Source organism: Ailuropoda melanoleuca, chromosome 16 (genome assembly GCF_002007445.2).
Source record: "Ailuropoda melanoleuca isolate Jingjing chromosome 16, ASM200744v2, whole genome shotgun sequence".
Classification (NCBI taxonomy): Eukaryota; Metazoa; Chordata; class Mammalia; order Carnivora; family Ursidae; genus Ailuropoda; species Ailuropoda melanoleuca.
In genome coordinates this window covers 44,398,771-44,408,444 of record NC_048233.1, presented here as the reverse complement: position 1 = coordinate 44,408,444, position 9,674 = coordinate 44,398,771, and the positions used below count along the sequence as shown (strand labels likewise).

Genomic DNA, 9,674 nt, shown 5'->3' with positions numbered 1-9,674 from the left:
CAAATAGAGCTAGGAAATATTGCCTTTATGATGATTCTTGTTTATGTAAGAATGATCTTCTTTCTTTTTTTTAAGATTTATTTATTTATTTTAGAGGGAGAGAGGAAGAGAGATCAGGCACATGAGTGGGGGGGGCAGAGAGAGAGAGTGAGAGAGAATCTCAAGCAGACTCCCCACTGAGCATGGAGCCCTATCTGGGGCTCAGTCTCACGACCCTGAGATCATGACCTAAGCGGAAATCAAGAGTCAGACGCTTAACGAACTGAGCCATCCAGGTTCCCCAATCTTGTTTCTTTCTTAAATGTTTGATAGTAAACAATAGTAAAGTGAACTAGAAAAGAATCTTTCTTTCTTCATGGGAAAATTATTATTAAGATTTAATTTCTATAGTAGACATTTTAAATTTATATTTCTCCTTTATACATCATGTTGACCTATTTAAAATATTTTTATTTTAAAAAATTATCAATTTTTGGTTAAAATGTTGTTTATTATACAGTTGAACCCCTGAGCAGGAGTTAGGAACAGAGAACAACCATGTAGTTGAAAATCTGCATATAATTCTTGATTCCCTAAAAACGTAACTACTAAGAGCTTGCTGTTGACCAGAAGCCTTACTGATAATATAGTTTACTAACATATATTTTGTCCGTTATATGTATTATATTCTGTTTTCTTACTGACGTAAGCTACAGAAAAGAAAACGTTTTTAAGAAATCATAAGGAAGTGGGAGTACATTTACAGCACTGTACTGTATTTACTGAAAAAATCTGCAGTGAAGTGGACCCATGCAGTTCAAACCCATATTGTTCAAGGGTCAACTATATATATATTTTTAAATATCAGGAGTATCTGTAGTGCTATCTCCTTTTCATTCCCGATACTTGTTATTAATTTTACTGTTTTTCTACTGTTATATTGGCTAGGGCTTTATACATCTTACTAGTCTTTCCAAGAATCAATATTAAGCTATGTGATCACCTCACACCTGTCAGAATGGATAAAATCAAAAGCAAGAAACAACAGGTTTTGATGAGGATATGGAGAAAAAGGAACCCTCATGCACTGTTGGTGGGAATGCAAACTGGTGCAGCCACTGTAGAAAACAGTATGGAGGTTCCTCAAAAAGTTAAAAATAGAACTACCCTATAACCCAGCAATTGCAAAACTAAAAATACAAAAACACTAGTTCAAAGGGATACATGCACCCCTATATTTATTGCAGCATTGTTTACAATAGCCAAATTATGGTAGTGGCCCAGGTGTCCATCAATAGATGAATGGATAAAGATGTGGTCTATGTTCACAATGGAATATTACTCAGCCATTTCAAAAAGAATAAAATCTTGCCATTTGCAACAACATGGATAAAATTAGAGAGCATAATGCTAAGTGAAGTAAGTCAGTCAGAGAAAGACAAATCTGTGATTTCACTCATATGCGGAATTTAAGAAACGAAACTAATGAGCAAAGCAAAAGAGAAAGAGACAAACCAAGAAAGAGATTCTTAACTATAGAGAACAAACTGATGTTTAACAGAGGGGAGGTGGGTGGGAAGATGGGGGGAATAAAGGATAAGGATTACAGAATACAGTAATCATGATAAGCAGTGAGTAAGGTGTACGATTGAGAAATCACTATTGTGCACCTGAAACTAAAATAACTGTATATAACACTGTATGTTAACTATACTGGAATTAAAATTAAAAACTTAGTAAAAAATACTAGAATGGCCAGTAGAAAAAAATGTTAAGCCATGTGAATATCCTATATTATCCATATTTTTTTTCATGAATTTTTATGTATATTACTTATTTCTTTTATTTTTTGTTTTGACTTGCTGCTTTCTCTTTCACTATATTAAAATAGAAGATTAATGTAGATGTTCCTGTTTTACTTGTTTATAGTATTCACCTATAATGCTTTGTATATATCCAAGTACTTATTTTTCTGTATTGCAGAAGTTTAGATATAATTTATTATTTAGTTCAAACTAAGTCAACATTTAATTTGATTTCTTTTTGATCCATTGAGGTTTTGGAAGTATTTTTAATGTCCATGCCCATAGAGTCTTCGGAATTAGTTATTTAACTGTTACTGATTTCGCTATTAAGCTGACCACTATTGAAGAACATATACAGAATGATTTCAATCATCGAATCTGTTGAGGTTTCTTTATGTCCCATCTTATGAATGACAGTAAGTGTCCTTATATATTTTAAGCACTAGACAATTTTTATTGATAATGCCAGTGTGGGAAGTTTAAGGATAAGAAAAACTATATTGGATTCTGGCACACTTGATAGAGTGGATAGCCAAGCTCTACCCCTTGTGCTTTCTAATTGGAATTGTTGGAAAGTTCAAATGTCTCCTGCTACTAGGGTTCTTGGCACAAATTTTGCTCTACCAATGAAATCCACACAAACTCAGAATTCGAAAGGACACAGGGAATTGGGCATCAATTTTCTGTTCCTTTCAACATTTTCTACCAAGGAAATGTCATCTTAGGAAGGTTGTGTAAACATGTGGGCTATTTTCTGCAGAATCGTTGATTTCCCAACCTCCTAGAGAAGCCATTTTGATGGATATGGAAGGAGTCACCTTTTTGCTTCCATGTATCTGATCCCTAGACCACAGTTAAGATGCTGTATTTTTAAACTGTATCCACTGGTAGCTTATCTTTGTGAATTTTACTATTTTGCTCTAAGGGTCATTATAAGAGTGTCCCCCAGAAATTGCTCCAACCATTCCAAATTTGATAGGCCTCAATTCACCTTAATTAGTATTTTCCTGTTTAAAATACTTAAACTGTTTACTCTTCCTACACTTACCAAGCTTTTACTAATGCTGCATTATAATAAGGAAAAGCTCTGGCTCCATATACTTTGTTATTTACAAATTTTAAAAATCCATATGAATTATAGAAATAATTATTAATTAAAAAAGAGATTTTCTACAGATAGAATTATAATTAAGTTATGGATGTATTTGGGGGAAATGGCATCCTTATAATATGAGCTTCATTAGAGTATTATGTCTCTGGTTTTACCATAGCCTTTTAGTCACACATAATTATTGAGGATTTTTAAATATAGATCATGATCTTTCATAAATATTCTAAGAATTTTTAAAATGATTTTTTGAATATTATAATTTCTTCCATTATATTTTCTATTTAGTATTTAAACATAAGAAAGCATAGAATTAGTAGAACATTACCTGACTTTGTGACTTAGAGGGCATTTGTCATATCATGAAATATGCCTACATCAGGAAATACAGGTAACATAATTTAGAGTTAATTTATATTTTTTAAAGCATAATAAATATAATTTACTACATGGCTTAATATATTCATTCATCTAAAAGTTATATAGCACAAGTGTTTAAAGCTGTTTCCTTCTGCCTACCAATATGTATGCTATGGTATTTACAAGAAAGTTTTTCTTTATCAATGACGAAAATGAAGTCCAGAGAAATTTCCCAAAGGTCACACACAACCAGAGAAGGAAAGTTCCTTGTATTTGGACTATCATTAGATTATTTGCTTATTTCTGAGGTTACTGCAGTCCTTATGGACAACAGCCCTTGAGCCTGCACTTATGTCTCCATAATTGACTTTATGATTACTCCTCTCCCAGTGGAATCCATTGCAGTGGATGAAGAAAACCTCAATGTTGAAAAATCCTGAAGAAAAGTGTCAGAAGTAAAATGAGTAAGACCATCACACAAGTCACTGCTACACTGGTTTTTGTCTATTTGTTTGTTTGTTTTTTAATTGAGGCGTTAATTTTTGTACAAGTTTAAGGTATAGAGATCTACCATGTACCCTTGCCCCCACGCACACATACCTTCGTCCGTTGTCAACACCCCCCACCAGATTAGTACGTTTATTACAATTGATGAACCTACCATGGCACCCATCGTCATCCAAAATCCACAGTTTACTCAAGAGTTCACCCTTGCTATTGTATGTGTTAGGATTTGGACAAATATAAATGATGTATCCATAATGATAGCATCATAAAAAGTGTTTTCAATGTCCTAAAAATCTTCTCTCCTTTGCTGTTCATCTCTTCCTCCACCCACAGCCCCTATCAACTACTGATCTTTTTCCTCACTCTATAGTTTTGCCTTTTATAGAATGTCATAAAGTTGTAATCATACAATAGGTACTCTTTTCGGAATGGCTTCTTTCACTCAGTAATATGTAATTAAGATTCCTCCTTGTCTTTTCACAGCTAGATTAACTTTTAGCACTAAATGGTGTTTTATTCCCCAGATATATCATGGGTTATTTATCCATTCACTTACAGAAGGAAACCTGGTTGCTTCCAAATTTTGGCAATTATGAATAAAGCTGCCATAAAATTCCATGTGCTGGTTTTGGTATGGACATAAGTGTTCAACTCCTTTGGGTAAATATCAGGCAGCCTAATTCCTGTATCATAGATCCGTAAGACTGTGTTTAGTTTTCTAAGAAACTGCCAACCTGTCTTCCAACATACAGCTGTACAATTTTGTAACACCCACTAGCAATCTATAAGAGTTCCTGTTACTCCACACACAATTATTTAATGTCAGCATCTTGCATGTGGGTTATTCTGACAGGTGCATAGTAGTACCCCATCATTGTTTTGTATCATAGTCCCTGATTATGTAGGATGTGAAGCACCTTCTCGTGTGCTTATTTGCCATCTGCATATGTCTTGAGTGAGGTATCTGTTAAGGTCTTTGTTCCATTTTTTAATAAGCTTGTTTGCTTTCTTATAGTTGAGTACTAAGTATTCTTTACATATTTTGGATATCCTTCATCAGATATATTTTCTATACACTTTCCCCTAGCCACTGTCTTTCCTTCTCAATCACTGATAATATATCATTCACAGAGCAGAAGTTCTTAGTTTCAGTGAAGCTCAACTTATCAGTTATACTTTGCATGGATCGTGCCTTGGTGGTGTATCTCAAAAGGCACTGCCAAACCCAAAATCATCTGGATTTCTCCTATGTTATCTCCTAAGAGTTTTAGAATTTTGTGTTTTACCATTTGACCTAATTTTTGTGAATGGTGTAAAGTTTATGTCTATTCTCTCATTTTTGCATGTGGATGTCCAACTATTCCAGCACTCTTTATTGAACAACCTACCTTTTCTCCATTGCATTATCTTTGCTCCTTTGTCAAAAATCAGTTGACTCTATCGATGTGGCTCTATTTCGACTTTCTAAATCCTGTTCCATTATTCTATTAGTTTATTCTTTTACAATATCAGTTATCTTGATTATTGTAGCTGTATGGTTGTGCATAGGTGAAGTTGTATAGTCTCAGTCCTCTGATTCTGTTCTTCTCCTACCATATACTGCTGGCTTTTCTGGTCTTTTACCTTTTCATGTAAATGTCACTTTAATATCTGAAGTTTGTCAATAACCAAAAAAAGGCTTGCTGGAATTTTCATCGAGATTGCATTGAATGTATATCTCAGTTGGGAAGAAATGACACCTTGACAATATTAGCCTTCTTCTCCATGCACCTTCAATGGGTCTCCATTTATCTAGGTTCTTTTTTATTTCTTCCATTAGAATTTTATACTTTTCCTCCTAGAAATCTGGTACATATTTTTTGAAATTCATTCCTAAGTGCTTTATTGGAGGGAAGTGATAATATAAATGATATTGTGTTTTAATTTTAAATTCTACTTGCTCATTCATGGTATATGGAAACCACTTAACTTTTGTATATTAATCATGTATCCTGCAACCCTCCTAGATTCCCTATTACTTTCAGGAAGGTGTTTTTGTCAATTCTTTCAGATTTTCTACAGAGACAACCATGTCACCTATGAACAAAGATAAAGTTACTCTTCCTTTTCATTCTGTATAATCTTTTATACTAATTGGCTACAGCTGCCACAGCAAAATAACACAGACTGGATATCTTAACCACCATTTTTTTTCTCCCAGTTCCAGAGACTAGAATTCCATGATGAAGGTGCCATAAATAAATATTCTGAGGATTCTCTCCTTGGCTTGCAGATGTCTGCCTCTGGTTTCCTTTTCACATGGTTGTCCCTCAGAGCACATGCAACTCCAGTGTCTCTATGTGTCTCCTAATCTCTTCTTATAAAGACACTGGCCAGACCGTATTAGAATCCACTATAGCAGCCTTATAGTCGCTACTGAGATACTAGGAGTTAGGGCTTCAACATATGATCAGCCCATAACACTTTTATTTCCTTTTTGTCTGTTGCATCACTTAAGACTTCCAAACAAATGCTGAAGAGATATGGTGAAGAGGGACATCCTTGACTGATTCCTGTCTTAGTGGGAAAGCTTCTCTTTTAGCACCATTAAATGTAATCTTAGCTGTAGGTTTTTGTAGATATTCATTTTCAAGTTGAGGAAATGCCCCTCTATTCCTATTTTGCTAAGAGTTGCTTTACTTTTTATCTGTTGGTACCATCACCAGAAACATGATACAAGTTCAAAAATGGTGAAAGACCTCCTTGGTGTACTCCCCTCATACTAACCAGTTAATCAGTTCTCTGTATCGAATCCACAAATTTTCAAATCAGCATTTTTTCACTTACATTGGTATACTTCAAGCCCACATCAGTAACATGAACTGATACAGCAATATACTGACTCCAATCTTACTCCCTTTAAATACAATTTCCACTTAGCCTGAAGACTTTCTCTGATTGCGAGCACCTGCTTTCAGGCACACCACTTTGAAATCTATGTTTTTCTTTGGCATAAACATCTATGGATTTGAAGTATCTGTGCAAGGATGTGATTCTCACACTAAATGGTAAGCTCTCTAAAGAATAGGGTTATTATTACACAGTCAATAAAATTACCAAGTAAATGAAAATTCAGGGGCATAAAGGAGTAAATTTTAGACCACACACTATTTTAATGACTAACTTGCTCCATACTTTTATTCAAAGTTTTTCACAATAATTAACACAGGAAAAAATGCATGACAAACCAAACTGAGGGAATGATTGCGCAAAAATGTTTGCAGGTCTGTATCTACCACTTTGGTTCTTTATATTAAGATTTACCAATTAGCAGTGCCTCAGAGCGACCTACAATACCTAACACATTTGATATAAAAATTTCCAAATTAATGTGTACAGCAAAGATTACTTACTGTTTGTTTCTTATTGTTATTTATTCCTCTTGATAAAACACACATACCATACTTGATTCAAAATGAAAATTCAATTTAACATGCTAAGAAAGTATTTATTAAATTGGAAAATATAATTTTTAAAAAAATCGGGCCCTGGGGCACCTGGATGGCTCAGCAAGTTGAGCATCTGACTTTTGGTTTCCACTCACGTCACGATCTTATGGGTCATGAGATTGAGCCCCACGTCACACTCTGTGCTCAGGGGGAGTTTGTTTGAAATTCTCTCCCTCTGCCTCTGCCCATACTCTCACTCTCTCTCTCTCTCTCTCTCTCAAATAAAAAAAAGAAGAAGAAGAAAGAAGCTGGGCATTATTGTCGATTATTAGAGATTCTGTATAGTGCCAGGAGGAATTTTAAGACAAACACCAGACAAAACATTGTTTACACAGCATAATAACCTATAAAAGTCAAGTTCAGCAGCAAGCCATTAAAATAAATAGAAATCAATTCTGTGAAACAAAGTCATATTTGAGATAGAGTGAGGTTCATCTTGAAAAATGCTCTAATATCCAGGATATCTCCAATATACAGGACATTCAGGATTAACAGCGTTTCAGGTAACTCACCTGGAAAAAGTTCTGATGGTATTTTGTATCATGTTCAGAAGAATGATTTTTATTAATGGCCCCAAGGAGTATGACCGAAACAGCCAGAAAAATCAATGGTGGAAAAGAAATAAAAATCAAACAATTGTATTTCTCGCCTCTAGAAGTTTCTTTAGAGCCTCTTTGACATCTTTGTTTCTCAGGGAGTAAATCAAAGGATTCAACATGGGAGTGACTAAGGTGTAACATAAGGAGGCCACTTTACTCAGCTCAGGAAATCTGTCAGGAGTGAGATACATAAAAAAGACAGCACCATACAATACACTCACAACTCCTAGGTGAGAGCTGCAAGTGGAGAAGGCTTTCTTACGTCCCTCAGACGAGCGTATCTTCAGAACTGTGGACACAATATACAAGTAAGAAATAATAATAACTATGATGGTAGGCAAGATAATGATCCCAGATAAGGAGAAAGAAATCATCCTATAGATGAAGGGGTCAGAACAAGAAATCCTCTGAAGTGGGCGAGTATCACAGTAAAAGTGGTCAATGGCCCGGGAAGCACAAAATGGCAAAGTAAATGTCATGCCTGTCTGAAGAACTGAGCTGATGCAGCCACAAAAATAGGAACCAGCCACCAACTGAATGCAGAGACGAGTTGACATCTGGACAGAGTAGAGGAGGGGGTTGCAGATGGCAATGAAGCGGTCATAAGCCATGGCTGCCAGGAGAAATCCCTCGGCCACAATGAAGAGGGCAAAGAGAAAGAACTGGGTCACACAGCCTGCAAAGGAGATGGACTTGCTCTCAGACCAGAAGTTGATCATGGCCTTGGGGGCAATAACAGAAGAATAGAAGAGATCAATGAAGGAGAGGTTGCCTAGGAAGAAATACATTGGTGTGTTCAGCCGCGGATCAGTCATAATAATGGTCATCATGCCAACATTCCCTAGAAGGATCATGGCATACACAAGCAGAAAGAGCAGGAAGAGGAGAATGTGGAGCTCTGGGTGGACCCTGAAGCCTACAAGAATGAAGTCAGTCACTTCTGAGTGATTGCTTGTCCGCCTGTCACCCATGGCAGGAACCTGCTGAGAGGTACAAGGTGAAATAAACAAATGAACTCTGGGCTTTGATCCTAGGTACAAATAATCATTGCAGAATTAGGACTTATAAATCTATTCTATAGTCATCATTCATTTTTACTTTATAAAATTACTGTGACTTAAATTTAAACCATTGCAACTGATGAAGAATCCAAAAGTTAGTTTTATGTCCCTCTTTCTACAAGTGGTGGAATTCGATTTTTTTCCTCTGAATCTAATGCAATTCCTTTGCACCCAAATGCATTTGCAAGTATCACTTCTGTGTATGTTTCTGAATCATGATTTATGCAATAAATTCATTGTCATGAAGGAGTAATTGGAAGAGAGCATAAATATTTTAATAGATGACATTTGGGAAGGAATTACTGTACCTACATCTGGAGATATTAGGGGATTCAGTAGCCTACTTTAGGAAAACCTAACTTTGAGTCCTTAATTTACATTACATACCAGCAGATATAAAGAAAGTGACAGAATTTAAAAACGACTTAAGAGGTACAATTATTTTGTGATAGTAATGGAAATTTTGAATTTTGATGTAAGTTATTTATTCACTAAGATCAAAGTTGTACACAAACACACACAAACATTATTAAGGCTAAAATACTAGGACTTCTCTCCCAGGTGGGCCTCCATAGGCCCTTTATAATGACGATTTCCCTGCATTTCTTCAGCCTGCAGCTCATAGTTTTTTTAAGAAGACTTTCAGGTAGTCTAGATGGAAGAGTTATTTTAGAAAAGGATACTGAAAGAAAAAAAGAAAGGATACCCAATAAAAAACACATATGAGGGATTGCTGATTGCATTCTTATTTGCCGGGGATATGACTT

At 35.4% G+C, this 9,674-nt stretch overlaps 1 protein-coding gene across 1 annotated transcript; it reads right to left on the bottom strand.

Annotated features, from left to right (window-relative positions):
• Positions 1-7,875: 7,875 nt before the first annotated feature.
• LOC100483553 (olfactory receptor 9K2) lies at positions 7,876-8,874 on the bottom strand. The gene has a single exon (XM_011217112.3). The coding sequence runs from the start codon at positions 8,815-8,817 to the stop codon at positions 7,876-7,878; it is 942 nt and encodes a 313-aa protein (XP_011215414.2). The 5' UTR covers positions 8,818-8,874.
• Positions 8,875-9,674: the final 800 nt, after the last annotated feature.